We start from the raw sequence: 22,535 nt of genomic DNA on the forward strand, positions 1-22,535 counted from the left end.
TAAACATGGCTAAGATGGTAAATTTTATGTGATATTCACTTACTTCAACTGAGAACATATTACTGTATCCCTGACCTTCCAAGGATTTGCCATCCAACCATCCAGTCAGCTTCAGTTACCGAGTGCACTGTGCTAGGAGCAGCTGTGTGACAATGACATCGGGGTAGCACCCCTCCCCATATTCTAGGGTGCAGACAGGTGCTTTAAACAGTGGGGGGCTGCCGTGTGAGACATAGTACAGGGTAACTTATATGAGGCAGGTGCAAAGTAAAATGGAAGGAGGTGGCCCATGACAGTGAGGATTGCAAAGGCCTTAGGGCTATGAGAGATGTCAGCAGAATGCTGAAGAATGGGCAGAACTACCACAGGCAAAGAGATGGGAGAATGCAGCTCAGTTTGCTTATGTTCAATGGGTAGAAGCCAGGGAGAAAAATAAGACCCTCTTTCTGTCCTCAGGGATACTATAATTAAGTGAAAGACCCAGAGCATGAAAACGTGACACTTAATTTCCCTCCTCTCCCTCCCATGTGTCTCTGGTTCCACTTAGGAGCCCAGCATCTTCAGGAACTCAACGCTGCCGTCTCTCCCGATGCCACAGGGGATCACAAGATGACTTCATCTTCCCCATATGGCTTCAAACATCAGCTGTGTGATGATTTCCAAGTCTACCCCTAACTCCTCTCTCCTGAGTCACAGAATAGCTCTACTTGTTGCCCACTGACACACCAACTCAGTGCATCAACAGGAAACTCATCTCTCCTTCCCCCCCCAAACCTGCTTTTCTTCTCTTCCTCTTCCCTCCCTCCCTGCAAAAGCTTTGTTTTCATTTGGCCTACAGCTTGGGAGAGGGTTTCAGGGTCATGAAAAAGCTGCCTAGTGGCAGCAAGGAGCAGGTCGGCAGAAGCCCTTGACTTCAGGGGGTACCATTTGGGCTCTCCAAAGGGGGCTCCAGAGGCTTCTAGTTGTCCTTGAGGGTAAGCCTTTCAAAGGATAGCCGCCCAGCCCAGCCTGGGGCCCACCAGCTTGTGGAGGTTAGCTGGGGAGTTGGCCATCTTCTAGGAAGGGGCTCTCCAGAGATGGCGGTCTGCGTGGGCAGACCCCAGAGCACGCAAATCCCCAGGGCCACTGCTGCTTCTGTGGCTTCCAGGTTTCATCCCACTCATGCCACACCAGCTACTGTGCCCTGAAAGAGGGCGCACCTGCCTGGTTTGTTCTGCTAGAGTGGCACTGCACACTCTTCTTCCCTTTAGCCAACCCTCAGAGGTGCCCCACACTCTGCAGAGTCCCCTCATTGCTCTAGACAGAAGTCCGGATTTAGGAGGCCCATGGATCCAGGGTGACCAGGTGGCTGACTGCGGCCTCCCTCTCAGGGGAGTCACTCTGACAAAGCTGGGCACCTCATGGTTGTAAGGCAGTAAGGAGCTAAACCTAAAAATCAGTTTTGGTTAGTCTCAGAGGAAGAGGATTGCAGAGAAGGTGGTGCCACGGGTTGCAAGTGGATAAAAGGTTGGAGAGTGGTCAGAGCTGAAGGAAGCCTGTTCAGGGCAAAGACTACTGAAACGAAGAGACAGGGAGCAACTGCCACGCCCACTTTTCCGCTTCTGCTGCTTCTCTCCAACGTAAGCCCCATTCTCCACCTACTGCCCAGTCAGAGACCAGGTGGAATTGTGCCTGTCTCTTGCACACCAACGTGCAATCTGCCTCCAAATCCTAACCAGGTGACATCGGGTGTGTCTTCCTCCACGACTCCCCTAATTCGGGCCACTAACTGATCTGCCTCTAGCTCTGATCTCTGCTCCATACATAAAAGGTCAGAGATCTTTTGAAAAACCACACTTGTGCTTAAAAATTCTTTAATGTTCTTCATGAGTTTAATCATGACTTATAAAGATTGTATGTGTGTGTAGCAGCTCTCAGCTGGCTGATGATCCTCCACTGGATAGATGGACCATAATTTGCCTGCTAGTGAAAGATGTCTGGGTTGTTTGTAAACTTTTGCTACTTTAAACAATGCTTTAATTGATGACTTTGCATATAGTACTATGTGAGTGTAGAATATACAGCTTATATTGCAGGTGTGCAAGTATATTGGATCAGAATTGATATGTATCTGTAATTTTGACAAGCACTGGCAATGTATAGCTCTACGGACCATGGAGAATGGAGGCGACGACCGTGTCAAGGATTATCGTCAAAAATCTGGACTTTTTGGCTGGTCCATTGCTGAAAAATGACATCTAAATATAGTTTCGATTTTCCTGTGAGACTGAATTTTTTTCATATGTTTAAAAAGCATTTATCTTTCTTTTTATGTTAATCATTCCATTTTCCTATTGGATTTTTATTCTTTTCATATTGATTCGAAGAGATTTTGTATGTATTACGCAAATCAGTCTCTGTCGATGAGTTGCACCTATCGCAGCTTGTCATTTGTCTTTCATAGAAGCTATAGATTTTTTTTTATATTGACAATATCTTTTTTATGCTTTGAGAAATGTGCTATTCTGAAAAATACTTTCTCCACTGTGATATAAATTTATGCTTTTACTGTTTTACATTTATCTAAACACAATTGATCCATATGGATTTCTTTTAGTGTAAGGACTGAAGCAGCAATATCACATTATTTTTTTTCAGGTGGCTACACAAATGTCTCAATATCTTTTCCTATAATAATCCATCTCAACCGCCCCATCCTGACTTACAGACAATGCCATCTTCATTACATATTAAAATTTTAAATGTCTTGGGTCCATTTCTGGACTCTTTAGCTTGTTCTCTTGATCAAATTGCCTGTGCACGTACTAATGCCTCTTGGATTTTACTATTTTAATTGTGGCTTTTACTGGTTTGCTCTCTGGTAGAGGTAATCCCCTCTCTTTAACCTTTGTTTTCAGTGTTCATGTCTATTCCTGGTACAAAAATTTTCATAGACATTATATTCAGGCTATGTAGTCTACTGGCATTTTTATTAGATTGTGTTAAACATATAATTTATAGAGAGCTGACATCTTTGTGATAGTGAGTCTTTCTAACCCAAAATAGAGTAGCGTATGCATTTCCATTTATTCAAGCCTCCTTTTGTGTCCTCTGACAGCCTTTCAGTTTGGAGCACTTAGATCTAGCCCTTTTATTAAGATTACTATTGCTATTATTAAATTGACTTTGTTACTGCTATTGTAATGATGCATGTTATTTCCCTATATTTCCTAATTGGCTGTAATTGGGTTTTTTACATATTGATTTGTACCCACTTTGTGAAAATGTCTCAGCTGCATTAAACAGATGTTCTTGGATTTTCTAGGTAGGCAGACATCTCATAAATAATGGTAATTTTTACCTCTGTTTCCAGCTTTTGTATCTCATTCCTTTCTCTTTTACAATGAGACTAGTACTTTCAAAGCAGTGTTAAATAAAAAATAATCACCAGGGCCACCCTTGTCAAATATTAATCTAAGTTTCCTTAGATTCGCCTTTTGAACTAGGATGTGCAAATATTGTTAAGAAACTGGATGTTTCAGAAGGTATGTCTTATTCTCCACTCTGGGAACTGACATTTCAGAGGGTTTCAGCCTGTGTACGAGATTCTTCTTTTGCAGATGGTTCCTCTTAAGAGAAAAAAAAAGTACAGATATCAATTATATATTGACTTAAAATGTATTGTGACTGCAAAGGCAGCTTTATAGTGGCTAACAGTTTTTCCATAAAGACTTAGTTGCTAACAAATAGATCCTCTTTTCTTGACTGGATCCCCAGAAGGTAATACCTGTAGGTGACAACCTCATTGTGGTTTTGATTTGCATTTTGTTTATAAGTGAGGTCAAACAATTTTTCATGTGCCTGTAGATCATCTGAATGTCTTCTTCAGGAAAGTTTAAATTTAGATCTTTTGCTCATTCTTGTTGGACTGGGTAAGTACTCTGTGTAGTTTTGGAAATTAGTCCCTTGTCAGACATGTGATGTGCAAGTATTTCCTCCCAGTCTGAAAGTTGCCTTTCTGGTTTTGTGATGGTTTCTTTTGAGGTACAAAACTTTTTTACTTTGCTGTATCCCACTTATTTTTGCTTGTTTTCCTTGCCATTGGAGTTGCATCCCCAAAGATGTGTCCTTGATAGGCTATGATTCCCTTTTAAGTATTTTTTGGTTTCAATTCTTATGTACAATCTTTAATCCATTTTGAATTAATTTTTGTATATGGAGTTACTATGGAAAATTCCATTTTTTGCAGATGGCTAGCCACATTTGCCAACATCCTTTGTGAAAGAGGCTTTCCTATCTCCATTGTATAGCCATGGCTCTTCTGCCAAAGTTAACTGGCCCATATTTGTATAGATTTACTTTTGGGTTTTCTATCCTATTCCATTGGTCTGTTTGTTTGTTGTAATACCATTGTTTTGATTACTGTGCCATGTAGTGTAAACTGAAGTCAGGAAATGCTAACTTCCATTTTTCTTCTTTTCTCTCAGGGTGATTTGGGCTATTTGAAGCATTTCAAGTTTCCATACAGATCTTAACAATTGTTCTCTTTCCTTGAGAAACGGTATTGCCTTCAACCTGTAAACTGCTACAGGTAGTACAGCCATTTTAATCATGTTTAGCCAATCTATGAGCATACAAAATCTTTCCTTTTGTGTCTTACGTTTTCAACCTATAGGTTCTTCACTTTTGTTAAATTTATTCCCAGGTACTTCATTATTTGTATGTGCACAAATAAGATGGAGGATTCTGAACAGTAATTTGATATGAGTGAACTTCTACCATTTTAATAAGCACACCTTAGCTATTGTGAAAAAAATTAGGTGGGAGTGGGGGTGTGGTGGGGAGAGAGCAAAGTTGAAAGTTCGGAGACCAGTTAAGGAGGTCCAAGGTAACCAAAAATGGGGACTTGGATCAGGAGACAATGTAGGAGCTAGTGAGCTAGCTTCAGCTTCTGGCTATATTCTAAAGGAGGGGTTCTAGCAAGCCAAAAATCTGTTTTATCCTTCCCTTTCCCACTCATCCTGTACCAGCAAATCCATAGTTCTACCTCCAAAAAAATACATCAAAGTCTCTTTCATCTTCACTGCCCACACAACCCAGCTACACCAGCAGTTGGGTTTACCTCTCACCTGGATTGCTGCAACAGTCTCTTATCTGATCTCTCTTCTTCCTCTTTTACCCACTACATACTCCTCAAGCAGGCAGAGGGATCATTGAAAAAAATAAAATTATCACACAAGGTCTTTGCTTATAATCCTTGAAGAACTCTCCAATACACAAGAATAAAGGCCAAAATTCAGACCAGGAAGTACCAGGGCTAAAGTGATCTGCCCCTGGATCTCTCCTCTCTCACCCTGCTCCAGTCATCCTGACTCTCTTCTGCTCCTCACACTCACCAAATTCTTTTTTGCTTTGGAGCTCGCTGTCTCCTCTGAGCTGGTCACTTACCCCAGCTCCTGAACCCCTTGGCGATGATCTTTACTGGAAAACTTCCTACGGGTCAGCCTTGGCTGCTGACTAGCTTTGGAACTAGACCTTCCTTATTTTGAGCTGCAGGATGTTTCTCCGGGGCTCTTACAATTTGGGAAGCCTCCAAGGACACAAGAAGCAAACAGAAACCGCCTTTTAGAAGTCGCTCTTTTTGTTCTTCTCCAATTTCTACTTTTTCCTGCAGTCCTGTCCTCCAAGCCAAATCCCCTCCAGGGCGCCTCCTCTCTCACCTCCTGGCCCACAACAGCGCCAGCAGCCCAGGTGGGGTACGCCGGCCAAGATCGGCCGGTTACTGCCCCGCAGTGACTGCTCCCAGGGCCTCGACCCTCGCCTCCGGTTCCACCACCCCGCGTCCCTCCCGTGCCACAGGGTCGGCTAGAGCGGGCTCCTCAAGATCACCGGCCAGGGCGTGGCTCACAACTGCGCTTCTAAGCCGCTGGGGGAACCAAACGGCACAACCGGCTCGGGGAAGCTACCCAGGGCGCCAGTATTTCGCGGGCCTCCCCTCGCAGCCGCGCAGGCTGCGGCCCCAACGCCCTGGCGCGGCCGCCCCTCCCGGGCTCGCTCGCCTCGCCCCGCGGGCCTCGCCCCCGCCCAGCCCGCCTCACGCCCCGCCTTTCCCAGCAGGCCCTCCCTCCAGCCGGGGAACCCCCGTGGGGCCTGCGACCCCTCACGCGTCCCTCCCGGCGGTCCCCTCTGGGAGCGCCGTGGCTTTCGTAAACTCGGAAACGCGGGACTCCGACGCGGCTACGGCCACACCCCCTCCACTGGCGCTACCGGCGACCCGGAAGGGATCGCGCAGCCCCTAGTTCGTGGGCCCGGAAGTAGACGTACCTCACGGAAGCCGGGTTTGGCCCTGCGGCTGCTGCCGTCGCCGCGGAAAAATTGTTGGAGCTGGCAGTCCAGGAATGGTGAGACCTCGCGGTTCGCCTCTGAGGGTTCTTGAGCGGAGTTGGGGGTGAAAGAGGGTCTCCCGGAATCCCACCGGGGACGACGCCCCCCAGGTATAGGGCCCCGCCCCGGTAGCGCCCCGAAAATCTGCGCATGCGTGGGCCGTACCGGGCTTGAAGCTGGTCCGAGCCGCTACGCATGCGCAAAGGTTACTTGCCGGAGGTGGGGTGAGAATTGCCGGGGAGTTGGCCTTTCCGCCACCGCGCGCGGCGCTCAGCCCTTGAGACTTACATGAAACCTGCAGGAGCGACGTGACCCTTTCTGTGTTTGCTTTGACTTGCGGGACGACATCATGGTTCCTATTCCGAATCCCTGAAACAGACCTGGATTAACCCCCTCGGGTGTGCACTGGGGGGATGATGGGCGGGGGGCCGGGAAGGAAGGCGCTGCAGACCCTGTCTCTGCCCTCGCCCTCTCCCCAGATGGCAAAATTTCTGCCCACCGCTGTGGAGCGCTGCGACGGCACACCTGGGCGCAGGGCCTGACCGCTGGAGAGCGCCTGGGCAGGAGGGGCGGGACCCACCTGACATGCCCCCAAGGAGCCTCAGTACTCGAGTTCTCCCGCAATTGGGAGCCACCCTCCGCCCCCCAACACACACACACACGCACACGCAGAGGCACTTGATATTAGCGCAGTTCCCAAACTGCAAATTGTAGTTTCTATGAGCTGCCACCCACAGATTCTTCAGCTGAAGCTGCAAATGGGGAAAAAACGAGATGGACTTGAAGATCCATCCCTCTTTCCTTTTCTCTACTCTGGCCTGCGAGAGCAATGTTGATGCTTCTGAGCCAGTGACAGGCTGACAAAAAGAAAAAGTGAGCCAAGATTCCCTTATTTTTGTTAGTTTATAGTCAAGGTCCTTAATCTGGGGACTATACATAGATTAGAGGTCCCTGAATCTCCTAAAATAGCATGTGTCTGTACATTTTTCTGGAATCCCAGGTTTGACCATATTCTCAGATGTCAGTGACCCTTCAAAGGCTCCCTGTCCGGCAGGGTCACAGTGGGAGAATAGCATCTGCTGTCTTTTCTCCTGTGTCTTCCCTAGATGCTGGAGATGTATTCCAGTAGGGGGAGGTAAGGCTGACCTGTTGGAATCTGCACCTCAGGGTGCCTCATTTCTCCTTTGCAGAATCTCCTCTCAGCCTCTAAGCTCCCCTGGTCAGGATCCTTGAATGAGCTTGTAGGACCTGTCTTCCTAGCCCTGTGGTTTGGAACCTGCGGCTGTGGCATTGTAAGAGGATGGACAAAGGTAGTATGAGGTTGGGCCAGAGCCCCAAACGCGCAGGTATTGATATCTGCAGGTTCTACCTCATGCTGGTACGATGGCGCGTGCCTTTTGCCCTAGCTGGGCATTATTGCCACCTTCCCTGGGCCAGCATTACCCTCTACCTCTCGGCAGAGGCCACACTTGGGCACACTGCGTTTTGGTGGTAGAGGGAGCAATTTTCCCCAGAGCCTTGTGTGTCAGCATCACCAGTCTGACCTGAGTACCATATGCTGCCCTCCGTGACATATGGCACCAGGAAAACTGCCCAGCATGGAGGATCAGGCCAGGTCTGAGCCCAGGTGGGAGCTGAGAGGCCAAGAGTCTTCCACCTGAAAGCTTTAAGTGTCCAGGAAGCAGGGAAGGGACCATGATGGCTGGCAGGGGAAGAGGGACTGAGACGGGATTCCATGCACAGAGGCTCGGGCTCTGCTAGAAACCTTAGAGGTCTGAGTTCACCTTTTCTTTTTTTCTAGATTCTCAAGGGCTGCTAGATTCATCCCTGATGGCATCGGGCACTGCCAGCCGCTCAGAGGATGAGGAGTCACTGGCAGGGCAGAAACGGGCCTCCTCCCAGGCCTTGGGTACCATCCCTAAACGGAGAAGCTCCTCAAGGTAGTAAGGGCCCGGAGGGCCAGATACTGGGCAGGGGCATTAGGTGCCACACACCTTTACCCCTGTAAGAAGTGGCTCCTTGATCCCCTGTCGGGGCCTAAGCATTGGCAGAACTTTGTGCTTATCCTGCCCCTCCCCAAACCCCCCTGGGGGGGGCACTAAGGGCAAGGAGTAAAGTCTTAGATCTTTGACGTGAGGCCTTGCGGTGCTGGGCCGTAGTACTCTGTTCCTCAGAGGGTGGAGGATAGCAGTTCACCACCCCCTGTGAAAGTGGGTACTACAGAGGTCAAGGAGTGCCCTCTGGGTTGCATTCTCCACAGATTCATCAAAAGGAAGAAGTTTGATGATGAGCTGGTGGAGAGCAGCCTGGCTAAGTCCTCTACCCGGGCAAAGGGGGCCAGTGGAGTGGAACCAGGGCGCTGTTCAGGGAGCGAACCATCCTCTAGTGAGAAGAAGAAGGTGAGGGCTGGGAGCTGAGGGGAGGGAGCCGCTTCCCCACGGGCCTGAGCTCAGCAGAGGAGGCTTATACGGGCCTCAAGCTGCCCCCAAGCCCCAGCCCCAGCTGCCGCTTCTGGGAACCCGTCTTTCCCTACTCTCCCCTCTTGCTGCACCCTACCCTGTCTGTTGCATCCTGTATCACATTCTGTGTGGGAGGCATGGAGCTTGCGTCTATTCTGGGAGCAGACAGCCTGTTCCCAGCATTGCTGGGTGTAAAAATAACCCCCAGGTGGCATTGCTCTGGCCCCAGACACTGCACCAGCAGGAGTGTTTTCCTGGTATTCCTCCCCACCCACCCTCCACTCCAGTTGGGGGTGCCACCAGCAAAAAGTAGACCCCATATGGTCAAGGCCTATGCAGAATTATTTTGGTGGGGGCGGAAAGGGGGGGCGGGTATTAGAAAGCTGAGCTTCTGCTTGTGCTGCTGGTTACTGGGTTGGGCTGGGGCCGCCTCTCAGTTCACAGACCTCAGGGCCTGAAGCCTCAGCTGCCTGTGCTGGCTCTAAACTGACTCTGTTCCTGCCTGCCGCACAGGTGTCCAAGGCTCCCAGCACTCCTGTGCCTCCCAGCCCGGCCCCCGCCCCCGGCCTCACCAAGCGTGTGAAGAAAAGCAAACAGCCTCTTCAGGTGACCAAGGACCTGGGCCGCTGGAAGCCTGCAGATGACCTCCTGCTCGTCAATGCTGTGCTGCAGGTTTTGTGCTGCCCTCCTTCCCCCACTCTCCCTTGCACCTCCCGGGGTCGGCCAGCCGTGTCTGCGGGTGGCGGAGGGAGGGGTCTTCCTAGCCGTAAGGCTGTGCCAACTCCGTTGCAGACCAACGACCTGACATCCGTCCACCTGGGTGTGAAGTTCAGTTGCCGCTTCACTCTTCACGAGGTCCAGGAGCGCTGGTACGCTCTGCTGTATGATCCCGTCATCTCCAAGTGAGTGGGGCTGCCGCCAGCAGCAAGGAGGTACTGGGGACCCCAGCATTTGGCTCCTGGGGCAGAGACAGTTGTGCAGGGGCTCCTGGGCCTTGCACCCTAGGGTAACATTAAGCTGCCAGCCCTGCTAATCCAGCTTAGTGCCAGGAGTAAAGTGCATTGGAAGCCAAGGAAGTAGATGGGAGAAAATACCCGAATGTTGGCATGCGCCCTAGTTCCACCACTGTGCGCATGGTGCTTTGGGTAGGTCACCTCCAGCCTTTTTTCATCATCCTCTACAACTTCTTCCTCCATAAGAACAAAGAGCACCAAGGCCCTCCAGCTGCAATAAGCCAGCGCATGCGCAGCACACACACTTCCTCCTCCATCGCTTGACACTTACCTTCTTACCTTCTACTCCACAGCCCCTGGCACTGCTCAAGCATTAGCCATAGCCATGACTGACCAGGAAATGGGCAGGGCTCAGCTTGGGAAAGAGGAGGTAGTCAGTGGCCAGTAGCTTTGGCCAAGTAAGGAGGAAGGTCTGGGTTTGGGGAATGGGGAGCAGCTGGTCTCAGGACCTTCTTGCCTGGGTCTCTCAGGGACTGTGCCGTTAAGTCTCTTCCGGGGTGCAAACCCAGGAACCTGTGTCCCAAGTTGTCTGTGCTCATGACCAAGCCATGAGACCAAACACCATCAAAGCCTTGGGCTTTTCCTGTTGAGGGCCTGGCCTCTTGTTCTGGGTCTCAGAGGCCTGCAGGTTTTGGGCAAAGCCGTCCCTCTGTTGCTGCCTTGACCTCTGCCTCTACCCCCACCTTCCACCAGGCTGGCCTGTCAGGCCATGAGACAGCTGCACCCAGAGGCCATTGCCACCATCCAGAGCAAGGCCCTGTTTAGCAAGACAGAGGAACAGCTGCTGAGCAAAGTGGGATCGGTAAGGCTAATGGCTGGTAAGATTGAGGGACCGGGCAGGATAGGAGCTGGACCATCTGGAAATCTGGCGAGGGCATCTCCACCACCTGGAAACATGCCCACACCGGCGCCCACACATTCTGTGGGGACTCAGTGGACAGGGTCTTCAGAAAGAGCCATACCTGGCTCTCTGGGCATCTGAAGCTGTCTTCTTCCAGCTACTGGGGGACCCTGGGGCGGGGAGCAGGGAGTGGAGGTGGTGGAGAGAGCACCCTCACTGCAGCTGGGAGCTTCTTGCCCTGCAGGCCAGCCAGCCCACCTTGGAGACCTTCCAGGACCTGCTGCACAGACACCCCGATGCCTTCTATCTGGCCCGCACTGCCAAGACTCTGCAGACCCACTGGCAGCTCATGAAGCAGTATTACCTGCTGGAGGACCAGACAGGTACCTGGCCGGGAGCTGACAGCAAGGGTGTGCTGCGATGTGAGGTGGTCCGGGCCCTCAGGTGCCCTGGAACAGATCCCTCAGCAGCCGCTGGTCTCTTGTTCGCTTGATTTGCAACAAAAACCCCTTCCAGAGGAGCTGAAATGGGCTTCAGCATCATGGCAAGAGAAGCCAGAATTGCTGGAGCCCTGAGGAGAAAGTACCACCGGGCACTGCCCCTTACTGTTTTTATCTTTGACGTTACATGAATAATACATCATCGTCTCCCTGAGCAGCATTCAAACCTGAGTAAAATGTGAACGTCCCCGTCACTGCTTCCCCTTCTCTATCTTCCACTCTAGAGAAAACCACCAGCTTTTTGACCCTCTCTGCTCCTTCCCGCCGCCGTGCAGGCGGCCAGTGCACTCTGTCTGCGCTGGAGGCGTTCCCGAGGGGACTTCATGCCAGTCCATCTGTTTCCTCCCTGAGGCCACAGTGCTCTGATTCCTCGACAGAACTCGCTCTAGTAGCAAACACAGCAGAGCTGGCTGGTGGGAAGCGCCTCATTCGGCTGGGTGGGGGGGACTGTCCTGCACCTCCCACTGCGTTTCTTTCCTGCTGCTGCCTTTCCCTCCCCTCGGTTTTCACAGTTCTGGAGACACTGCTTCAGCTGTGCCCTTCCCCTCCGCCCCGGCCCCGCCCCTTCTGGCTATTTCACGATTCTGTTCTGTGCCGGATTTTAGGGAACCTGCTTGTCAGAGCCTGCCCGGCCTTCCCAGGGATCCCCGAGTTTCCTATCTCTCATTCTGCCGCTTCCAAACCCTGCTTCTTCCTCAGGCTGAGGAACGAGGAATATGTCTGGATAAAGTTTCGTTTGGCTTCTATAGCTAGTTCCTTTGTTGCCATTTTGAAAGTTATTTTGTGTAAACCTAGCTGTTGCTTAAAGCTCTAGTTTTTCTCTTCACGAGTGCTCTTACGTGGGTGTTTGACTTCGCCTTTGCTATTCAGTGCTGAGCGGCTCCAGGAACAGGGGTGTCAGATCCCTGACTGTAAACGGGCGCAGGTGCAGGCAGCTCTGGCAGGAAGAGGGTTGGGGTGACCGCCTGGCCCCGTCTCCCCACACTCAGGAGGGCGGGCGGGAGTGGGCGTTCGTGATTCCTCTGCAGCCCAGCTCAGCCCGCTGGCAGGCGGTGAGGACACCTCAGGAGTGGCGCAGCCTCTCGCTGGAGGGCGCTCAGGGGCAGACTGCAGCCCCGGACCGCTGGCCTTGCAGCGGCACTCTCGGACCTTGGAGCCCTCATCCCTCCATGTTGGCCAGAATAAAACTAGAAAACTGGCATGAAACGATACTCATTCCCAGGGACTCTGATATTAGCCGTCATATCTTGCTCCATTTCTTTGGGGGGACAAGTAATTCCATGACCCACTAACACATCATAAGCCACATTCTGAAAAGCACTGGTTAGGGTGGGCCGCTCCCCCAAGCCTTCTCTGGCCGGGCTTGACTGGCCTGTGCCTCGAGCCCCTCGCGGAGTGTAGCAGAAGGTACCTGGGGCCTGTCGTGTGGCAGAAGGTGCGTGCTAGGTTTGTAAGCAGGAAGGCGGGCCTCATCCTGGCTCTGGCCCAAGTTGGAGCCACGTAGCCGAGCTCTCCCTCCGCCGCCTCTGTGCGGGGCTGACGCCGTGCCGGCCGCACCTCGCTCAGGGCTGCGTGAGGACACCTGAAAACCCCACTCCAAGGCCGACTCTGGTTTCCTCCTCTGAGCACCCCTTCTGTCCTGCGCACCCATGAATGCTTTACGCCGAATTAGCGTGCAGCCTGATGAGGCACGCGCCCGTTACTGTACTGGGTGACCTGTCATGGACCAGCACGGAGGTGCTTGCCGGACCCCGCCTCAGTGTGTCCCCTCAGTTCAGCCGCTGCGCGCCAGCTGGCACTGACCCTCCCTGTCTTTTGTTCAGTGCAGCCACTACCCAAGGGGGACCAAGTGCTCAACTTCTCTGATGCAGAAGACCTGATCGATGACAGTAAGCTCAAGTGAGTGGCCGGAGCCCTCCCCGGCGAGCCTCCCCCGGCTGCGGCGTCCCCCGTCCTGCGGCAAGCACCGCCCTGACCCCCGGTCCGCCCTGACTGGCCCTGATGGAGCCGGTGGTGCCTGGTTTTCCGCTTCCCCCCACCCTGCAGTGCCTTGGCCCTGCCCCACACCAGCCCGGGAAGGAGGCTCAGCCACGGCCAGAGGCCCAGCAGGCCGGGCCCCTTAGCTGCAGGGGCTCAGAGACCCTGTATTAGTCCGGGTTGCCCCTAGTGGGGATGGCCGATGGGCTGCAAGTGGAGCCTGATTCCTCCTCCCCACTTGCCCCCAGGGACATGCGAGATGAGGTCCTGGAACACGGTGAGTGCACACTAAAGGGACGCTGAGGGGTGGGCGCGCCCACCATGCCGGAGAGGGCCAGTGCCCGCTGACCTTACCATGCCACCTACCCTAGAGCTGACCGTGGCGGACCGGCGCCAGAAGCGGGAGATTCGGCAGCTGGAACAGGAGCTGCACAAGTGGCAGGTGCTGGTCGACAGCATCACAGGTGAGAAGGCCTTTGCACCCTCCCGCTGGCCCCTGGCCCTCGCCCTCAGGAGCCCTGGTGCTGCCCCGCGGCCCATCTGTCTGCCCTGTGGCCCTGAGGGGTGGGCTCTCCCCTGACCCCACCCCTCCCCCAGGCATGAGCTCTCCGGACTTCGACAACCAGACGCTGGCCGTGCTGCGGGGACGCATGGTGCGGTACCTGATGCGCTCCAGAGAAGTAAGGCGACGCCTGTGCTTCCGCTTCCGGTCCTCTGCCCACCTGCCCTTCCCGTTTCCCTCCCCCACCAGCCTTCCCCCCACCGCCTATGTCTCGTCCGTGGCTGCTGCTCTTCCCTGATCTGTGGGGACCCCTCCTAGGGTCCCAGCCCTCACCTGCCCCTTTCCCTAGATCACCCTGGGCAGAGCCACCAAGGACAACCAGATTGACGTGGACCTGTCCCTGGAGGGCCCCGCCTGGAAGATCTCTCGGAAGCAAGGTACCAGCGGAAGCCCTGAGGCCGTCCCTCGCCTTCACTTCAAGATCTTGAATTGGGACTCCTGGGCCCCTTCTAGCCTGTCCGCAGGAAGCAGAGTGGGTACGCGGGGCGTCAGGGCCTCAGGCTGTCTTCTGAGCCGTCCTCATCCAGCACCTCCCCACAGGTGTCATCAAGCTGAAAAACAACGGTGATTTCTTCATTGCCAATGAGGGCCGCCGGCCCATCTACATCGATGGGCGACCGGTGCTGTGTGGCTCAAAGTGGCGCCTCAGCAACAACTCTGTGGTGGAGGTGAGCAGGGAGGGGCTGGGAAGGCAGGACGGGGCCCAGTGGAGCCTCGCCACCTCCCAGGCCCCCCCATCACCTCCCCCCACCACGCCTCTGTTCTCCCGCCCAGATTGCCAGCCTGCGATTCGTCTTCCTCATCAACCAGGACCTCATTGCCCTTATCCGGGCTGAGGCTGCCAAGATCACACCACAGTGAGTGGTGACAGGACCCGTGGACTGTCCGGCCTCAGCTCCCCCGCCATTCCAGCCCCTGAGCTGGGGGCTCAAGCTACTGGAAAGATGAGTGTGGGCAGCGGAGAGCAGCCGCCGCCCGTTGCTCTGAGCCTTGCGGGAGGCAGGGCTGGCCCTGGGGCCTGGCTGCCGGGCCCCCCGCTTCCCAAGGGCCAGAGCCCTCCCTCTCCGCTCTGCAGACCTGCAGGCCACCTCTCCTCGTCCTCCAGATGTCCACTTCCACCCTTGTCTCCAGGGAATTGGCTTCAGACTTTTATTATTTTTCTTTTTTCTTTTGTAAATAAAAAGCACTGAGTTCCAAAGTAGTTCCTTTTATTATTTCTTTAATATAAAAAATGTGGGGACAGGCGAGGTGGGGCACATGCAGGGGATGGCAGAACCCCCTTTGGCCTCAGGCCTCTTCCCTCAGCCTGCAGAAGTAAACCCACGCAGTCAGGAGTAGCCTGAGGGGGTCCAAAAGAAGGGGCCAGGAGATTCCTAGCCCAGGCCCCCCGAGACTCCGGCCCAGCCCTCCTTTGTGCTCAAGCCCCCTGCCCTGAGCCAACAGGCAAGTGGAGTCCTGGGGCAGCCGAGCGCGTTTACCCCAAGGCTGGGCAGAGCAGCAGATGGCAGCATGTCTGGCAACACTGAGTTCTGGGCTGGCAGTCAGACCCCTGTGCCTTCTTCCTGGGTCCACTGGACCGTGCCAGAGCCATGGCAGCCAATAAGCACCATCTCCAGGCTGTGGGGTTCCCAGGGCAGGGCCAGGCCCCCCGTCCCCGGCGGGGGCTCTCCAGTGCTGGCAGCCTCCACCTGGCTCACGGGCTGCGGTGGCCCAGTCCTAGCCCCCTCTTCAGGAGGCGGCGAGCCGGAGGTGCTGGGCTCTGGACAGGGATCTCCTGAGCCAGGGGGCTCCGAGTCAGAGGTGGAGGTCCAGAAAGTTGTGGCTCGAGGCCAGGGGGAACTCTGAGATGCTGGGGGGCCCCAGGGCCAGGGTGCCACGAGTGGAGAAGGCCCGGGACGAGGGTGGGGCCAGGTCCCACTCAAGACAGAGCCGGTCGGGGGCTGCAGGCAGTACGACTCTGCCCCAGTGTCCACACACAGAGGCTGCAGGAGCCCAGAGCCGCTGGCTGGGCAGGGCCCCGCTCCAGATGCCCGAGGACGCGAGCCCTCCCCATGGGGTGCCAGGACCAGCTGCACAGCCTGGCGAAGCGACTGCAGGCCCTCCCGCATCTGCAGCACCTGCTCAGACAGCTCTACCACCTTCAGGGAGAGAGGAGGGTGAGGTCAGAGTAGCGTCGCCCCAACAGGAAACAGCAGTGCCAGCCCCGCACCCCCCACGCCTCCAGGGCCTTGGCCCTCACCCACCGCCTGCCGAAGCTTGTCCAGTGTGTCTGCGTTCTTCGATTCGCTGGGCCCAAGGGGGACAGTGAGCAGAGCATTCTCTGTGGACAGCAGGGTGGGATTACCAGCCAGGGCTCCCGAGAAGACAGCCTGGGGTCCAGGCCTCGGCCCCAGTTCGCACAGACCACTTTGGCCTGGCCGGGCCTGACATCACTGGAAACAACCACTTCCAGCCTCACCCAAGTTGCCAAATTCCGCCCAGGCGGTCAGGGAGGCTTGGACACACTCCCTGGGCTTCCCCCCTCAGGAAGCTGCTCTCTGTGCCTGTCCCGAGCTCTGTCCTCCAGGAACATGGACGCTCCCAGGAGCTACCTCCCTGACCGACTGCTAGGCTCTGGGCCTGGCCACTTCTGGCTCTGCTTCCCCAGCCCTCTGTCCCTGCATGAGCCTAGTGGCATCTCATTTAATAGGCATAGCAATCGCTCTAGAGGCAGGAAACTGGGATGAGAACCCAGGTCACAGCGCGAGAGAGTTGACCCAGCAGGGCTCAAATCCCACAGCCAGCCACGACAGCCCCAGATGCTGGCCTTGACCACCAAGCTCCCCTGCCCGAAGGGCTCAGGGGATGAGGGCATGAAAGCCCCGTACATGGTCAGTGCCCTGCCAGTCTGCTGGAGGCCGAGAGTGCCTGAGGTTCGCAGGGCAAGGGGACGGCCCTTCTGGCCGCCCCCCGAGCCGGGCCCCCCTACCTGGTCCAGGAGAGGGGCTGCTGCTACATTCTGGGCCAGACTGCCCCACGCGGAAAGAGAACCTGAGCGGGTCGTAGCCACAGCCGTCCTCGATGCCATCTACTACCCTGTGGACCCAGGCGCCAGGCGGCTAATCAGTCGACGGGCAGCTACCGTGGTGTCCCACGGGGACGCGATGCCCCGTGTCCGCACACACAGGCTGCAGAAGCCAGAGCGCACCAGGGCTCAGGGCCCCGAGAGAAGCGAGACGCGCATAAGAGCGTGCAGTTTCGCTGGGGGGCAAAGCTTGAGCGACAGGAAAAAGCGAGAGCTGCAAAGCAAGAAAGTTCCGAGGCAGCGTCTGACCATGAGTGGGCAGCGGGGAGGGGCGGGGGAGGCGGGAGGGCAGAGGCGGTTCCTGAAGGCAGGTGTGAGCCAGGCAGCGGAGGGGTTAGGGTGGGAGGGTGGGCACCCAGGGCGGGGTCCCGGCCGGGGGCGCAGCCCCGTCACCTCATCTCTGCCAGTGTAGGAGCCCAGGGCCCGCTCACCTGGGGCTCAGGTCAGGGGGCACACTCCATGGCACGGGGGGCAGCCGCAGCCCCTCTAAGCTCCGGGGGTGAGCAGAGGGGCCAGCGTCAGCCCGTGAAGCCCCCGCCCTGCCTGGCCGCCCTCTGCGACCCAGACGTGGCCTGGGCACCGTCGGATGTGGGGACAGCAACTTGGCAGCTGAGGACGAGGACGTACAGCCCGGGGACAGCAAGGGGCTGGAGGGCTCGTCGGCGGGGGCTGGCGAGGCTGCCAGGCCTGGCTCCCCGTCTGTCTCCTTCTCTTCCAGCGTGGACATGAGGGTGTTGTCACCACTCAAGGAGCTGGTGTCTGCCTGGGGACAGTGGGGGGAACCGGCATGGATGGCCCCGCCCCCGCCTCACCCCCCAGGACGGCCAGTGCCTCTCACTGCAGAGCAAGAGGCCAAGGCGGGCGGAGGGCTGACTCCGATGCCAGCGTCGTCACCCGGACTTGAAGGGGCTCACTGCCCCTCCGAAGTCTGGCCAAGGGTGGAGGGATGCCACCCCTACAGGCCCCTCGGGCTAACTGAGCTAGCCAAGAGGTTGGAGTACTAAACACTGGTTTGCCACTGGTGACATAAACCAGAGGAACTCAGACAAGCCCCCGGAACTGTCCTGTTTTCACCGTGAAGAAGCAGGGCAGCTCTCGGGTCCCGCTGAGAGAGGCGACTGGTGCCCAGCGGGCGCGGCCCTGACCCGTGGGCGCCACGGCCCACCCGCAGCCTACGGGCTCGCTGTCGCCCTCAGCTAGGATGTTGCCAGGACGGGACCAGGCTGTCTCAGTGGGCCAGAGTGAACCTGACAGGTGGCGGGGCTGTTGGTCTGGGCTCTAAGGACAGGGGTGTGTGAGGGGCAGGGAGAGCATGCGGGGCACCCCACACGGGCACTGTGCCCACACAGAACCTCCATGAACCCCAGCCTGGCCCACCTAGCAGGCTCCCTGGCGCCCCCAACTCCTCCATGCACGTACTCAGCACCCTCACCTCCGCATGGCCTCCTCCAGCACCCAGGTTGTAGCTGAGCTCGCCTCGGAGGCCCCGGCTGAAGCGTGGGGCAAACTCGGGGTACAGGGCGAGGCTCTCGTGCAGCCCGGCCAGCTGCAGACACTGCAGGACGCAATAGGTCAGCCCCTTCACGTCGGCGTTGGCCTTCACCACCTGCTCCCGGCGGGGCAGCTCGCAGCCAATCAGGTCACCCTTCCCTGGGGAGAGGAAGCAGAGGTCAGAGAGCCCTGACCTTCAGCTAGGGAGGGGGAACCCTGGCGCCAAACAGGGACTTTCCAGCCGGGCACCCACGGTGAGGCCTCAGGGCCAAGACGGGAGGCAGCGGAGGGACCGGGCCTGGCTGACCCCAGCTGCCGGCCTCCCTGGCTCCCAGGAGCGCAGGCTGAAGGCCCCTGTGACCAAAGCCGCCTAGCACATTGGAGACCCAAGCTGCGGTACTGAAACATTTGAATTTTAGCTCTGAGAAGCCTGAGCAGCCCGATTAGAGGGGTCCCCAGGCTTCCTGTGGGTCAGAATCCTCTGTGGAAGTTGAGTCAACCAGGCTCCCTGGTGCCGTCCTTACCCACGGAATCGGACGGTTGAACGGAGACCCCACGAGCCCCACAGGTGATGTCCAGGGCCAATACGGGCCTGCAGGGCACCGGCTCGTGTGGCCCCGGGGAGTCCACCCGCCCCCACGGCCTCCTCCACGCACTAGGGCCTGCGGCTCCTGGATCTCAGGTGTCAGCGATAGGGAGATGGCCGCACCACAGTGGTGAAAGGCCCTCAATTACTGTGCTCACCCCGAACTCAGATACTACACTGTAGGGAAGAAAATGTGCTCGCAGAATGGGTGGGGGGTGCGTGAGGAGCAATGGGTGGGTGCACTCGAAGCACCCCAACATAACCCAGCTTCCTTCCCTGCTGCCCAGTGAGAGTTGCCTACCGGCCCTTCCCAACAGGGACGGTGCCCCTTCCGGTTTGGGCTGAGCAGCCACCGCCCTCCCAGGGCCACTCAACCCGGCTGGACAGTCCTCTCTGCTAGAAAGTGTTTCCTGGGCCGTCCCTGCTGGCTCAACGGGTTAGGACGCAGCACGGCAAGCTGGCCACAGCCTCTTCAGTGCGAGTTTGATCCCTGGCAGGGAGCTGACCCACAGGGCGCGGCAGACCTCCCTGACCCGCCCGCGGCTCCCCTCAGCAGTGTACTTCATTGATCTGCCTGTTCTGCTCCCCACTCTGTCTCCGGTGAAGCCTCTCACTCCCTGCACCTCTGGCCTGTACCCCAGTTCTGTATGCATAAATAAATAAATCTTAAAAAGAAAAAAAAAGGATTTTTTTTTAAAGGAAGACAGAAATCGGCGGCCACCACCCGACCTGGGCTGCCTCCTGGACATTTACTCAAACTCAAGTACAGAATGAACTGCTGTTAAATTTTGTTTTCTTGGTTAAAGACCCTCTTTCTGGTTCCTTCTGGAGCTGTTTGATCTCAGTGAGCCTACCCGAGGAACGGGCGCTCTCCCAGCCGTGTCACTGGAAACAGGGCCGCGTGTATCTCTTGTCTACATCAGGGTGAGACGAAAATGTGAAACACGGCACAACCCAGGAGAGTGGGTGCCACTGGGTGCAGGGCCCAGGGGCCGCCCCTGAGGCTGGCACCTCAGCCAGGGCCTCCGCTCAGCTCCTCGAACCCCAGAAGGTCTCCCTGGCCCTGCCCCCCAGCGCACCTCCTCCATGGAGCCTCCTTCCCCCATTGCAGCCAACTTTGCACAGAGGAAGGCGCCAGATGACACTGGCAGGGGACGGCCGGGTATTCAAGCAAGGAGCGGGTGGGCTGGGGTGAAGACACGGCGGGCTGGGAGCCAGGCACCCCTCGAGGCATCCAGCGCCATCAAGTCAGCAGAGGACATGGTTCTCCCGCAGCAGGGGCCTGAGGGAGCAAAGTTCTCCTCCCTCCCTGTGCTGGGGGTACTTTGGAGAGAAGGGCCAGCGCTGGCCGTGGCCATCACCGAGGCTCTGTCTTAAAACTGAACGTGGCTATTCTGAGACTCACCGCCTGGCACCAGCAAGGAGATACTCTCTCTCGGCCCCACGCCAGCCCCCAGCCACACTGCCCCTCCCCGCGCCGAGCGGAAGCCATCTGCCTGGTGGAGCGCCCCACCATCTTGCTCTGACGGACCGCGCACCTGTCAGGTCCTTTGGCCCTTCCGAGTCGCTCCAGTCCCCCACAGTCTCTCGAGGGCTCGCCGGGCTCTCGCCCGACTGGCCAGAGTTGGCAGAAGGCCCAGGAGCCAAGCTCGCGAACAGCAGAGACGCGCAGAAGCAGCCCTCAGCCCAGCCCCCAGCCCCCGTGGTGTGTCTTCTCTTCTGTCTCCTGACGGAGGGCCACCCCCTTCGTAGCGGGAAGGATGGACACACAGCGAGCTCCCCGCGGCCTTCCAGGCACCCCAGCTAGTGACAAACTCCACCGCTGGCTCTGGGCATCAGCTGTGCCCAGTCAGGCCCCAGCGCTCAGCTCGCCGCTGGCCCTGCCTGGTCCGAGCGCCGCCCCACCCGACGTGAGAGCCCCTCTGCTCACCCACGAAGCGGTCAGCGTCCTGGCCCGGGTGTCACTGCTGAGGCCATGCACCCTGCATTCCCAGGGCACCCCGCCCTGCTGCCAAGCCTCAGGCGGTGCTCGCCCTCCTGAAATCGTGGCCCACAGCACACCCTGGAGCAGGTGGGAGCATCTGGCTTGGAGTCGGGCAGAAGAGGTTCTTGGCCCGAGGCGCCAGCTGATGACCCCCCATCTCCTTCTATGCCGCTGTCACTGCCCCGACTCTGTGGCTCCCCTCAGGTGAAGCCTGCGGGTCTGGGACAGGGCGGCCCCTGGACCCGGAACACAACCACCTCTTGTCTAGGGGTGTCGACACTTCCTTTCTTTCTCTTGTGCAGAGGGGTATGTGGAAGCCAGGGAGGGCTCTGCTCCCCTCCATCTGAGGCTGGCCTCTCTGCGACCCTCCCCACTCCCTGCCCCCCGCAGGGGACAAGAAAGCACCAGGCGGTTCTCACGCTCCCCCTACGCCGAGTGCTGGCTCTCTCTGGCACGGCCACTCACAACACCTCACGCTGTTCCCCGCTGTCCCCTCACAAACGAAAGCCTGCCTGTGCCCACCGGTGGGGTCGTGGCCACCTCCTTGTGTTGCCACCTGTGGTCACTGAGTCACCTCTGGCTTCTGGCTGTTTCCCCCAGGTGGGCGCGCCTGAGGTCCCTCTCTGGGGTTGGTCCCGACTGGGGGTCCACGATTCCACCCCCTCTACAAGCCGCTGGTGGTCTCCGCTGCCCTCACTCACCTAGGATGGCGAGCACGGTGCCGCCCTTGAGCACCTCCATGGAGCCGGAGCACACGAAGTAGAGGGCCTGCAGCGCGTCGCCTTGGTGGATGAGGTACTCGCCGGGCGTGCAGAAGGCGGGCCGCAGGGCCATGGACAGAGCCCGCAGGCAGCCGCGGCTGGCCGCCTCGAACAGCGGCAGCTGCAGGACCTCCTTGTGCAGGTGCATGGCGATGTCTGCGCGCAGCTCGTCGGGGAGGCTCTGAAGCAGCTGCAGGTGGGGAGCAGGTGCGGGGGGTGGGTGGCAGAAGGGAAGGCGGCCCCCACCCAGGCCCGTTCCACCCTGAGCGGGCCTGGGAGCACGGTGGGGGGTGCAGGGGGCATCTTGAGGCCCCTGCACAGCAGCAACCACTCAGGGCACAACACGGCGGCTGTCTCTGCCTCCGCTCAACCACTCTGCCCCCCACCGCCACGCCCCCACCTCTACACCCCGACTCCTACCAGAGGAAAGCCAGCTTTTCCCTCCGGGAGCAGAGGGGCTCCCACCGCCCACTGCCCCTCCAGGGCAGACCCCAGGCCACGCGGGCGCTCGCGAAGGAACAGAGGCGCGGGGCGCCCGCGGCCGCGCACCTCGGTGGTGTCGATGCCGTTGTTGACAGCCCAGGTGGCCTGGAAGTACTCGAGCATGCGCTGCTTGAGGGGCTTGGGGATGCGGTGGATCCGGATGTAGTCCCGCAGGTCGCGGGTGCGGCTGTGGTACAGGAAGCGGCGCGCGTACATGCGCTGGATGATGGCCGTCACGTTGCCAAACACCACCGCGTGCATCAGGGCTGGGAGGGCGGCGAGAGGGTCACCGCGGGCCGGCCCGCCCGCGCCAGGCGCCAGGAGCCCGCAGGCCGCCTTCCCCGCGGGCAGCAAGAAGACCTCCAAGCTGTGGAACCACTTCTCGCCGTGCGCCGCCGACCCCACCAAGGTGGCGTGCCTGCACTGCGGCCGCACCATCAGCCGGGGCCGG

General features: G+C 57.4%; 2 protein-coding genes across 6 annotated transcripts in view; one reads left to right on the forward strand and one right to left on the reverse strand.

The window, feature by feature from the left end:
- The first annotated feature begins 6,287 nt into the window (after window positions 1–6,287).
- MCRS1 (microspherule protein 1) lies at window positions 6,288–14,907 on the forward strand. Of its 5 annotated transcripts, XM_012732607.1 has the most exons (16): window positions 6,308–6,380; window positions 7,101–7,236; window positions 7,554–7,673; window positions 8,165–8,303; window positions 8,624–8,762; window positions 9,336–9,494; window positions 9,615–9,724; window positions 10,529–10,637; window positions 10,921–11,059; window positions 13,000–13,075; window positions 13,402–13,430; window positions 13,525–13,617; window positions 13,751–13,833; window positions 14,005–14,092; window positions 14,256–14,383; window positions 14,490–14,907. In XM_012732607.1, exons 3-16 carry the CDS (start codon window positions 7,664–7,666, stop codon window positions 14,574–14,576), a joined length of 1,389 nt encoding a protein of 462 aa, XP_012588061.1. In that variant the 5' UTR covers window positions 6,308–6,380; window positions 7,101–7,236; window positions 7,554–7,663; the 3' UTR covers window positions 14,577–14,907. The 5 variants fall into 5 exon arrangements, with proteins under 5 accessions (XP_004692833.1, XP_012588063.1, XP_012588061.1 ...); XM_004692776.2 differs by lacking the exon at window positions 7,101–7,236 and having other exon boundaries at window positions 6,288–6,380; XM_012732609.1 differs by lacking the exon at window positions 7,101–7,236 and having other exon boundaries at window positions 6,304–6,380; window positions 7,554–7,655.
- Window positions 14,908–15,100: 193 nt separating this feature from the next.
- The window catches only part of KCNH3 (potassium channel, voltage gated eag related subfamily H, member 3), a 15,682-nt gene continuing 8,247 nt past the window's right edge, over window positions 15,101–22,535 (reverse strand). Inside the window, exons 9-15 of the mRNA XM_004692777.2 lie at window positions 22,151–22,350; window positions 21,542–21,791; window positions 18,212–18,429; window positions 17,211–17,542; window positions 16,684–16,790; window positions 15,959–16,035; window positions 15,101–15,853 (exon numbers count right to left, since the gene is read on the reverse strand). Of these exons, the coding sequence (XP_004692834.1) occupies window positions 15,257–15,853; window positions 15,959–16,035; window positions 16,684–16,790; window positions 17,211–17,542; window positions 18,212–18,429; window positions 21,542–21,791; window positions 22,151–22,350 (1,781 nt within the window). The 3' untranslated portion in view covers window positions 15,101–15,256. The remainder of the gene's footprint in view (window positions 15,854–15,958; window positions 16,036–16,683; window positions 16,791–17,210; window positions 17,543–18,211; window positions 18,430–21,541; window positions 21,792–22,150; window positions 22,351–22,535) is intronic.

The sequence above is a fragment of the Condylura cristata genome, unplaced genomic scaffold (assembly GCF_000260355.1).
Source record: "Condylura cristata isolate star-nosed mole 26May11 unplaced genomic scaffold, ConCri1.0 scaffold00034, whole genome shotgun sequence".
NCBI lineage: Eukaryota > Metazoa > Chordata > Mammalia > Eulipotyphla > Talpidae > Condylura > Condylura cristata.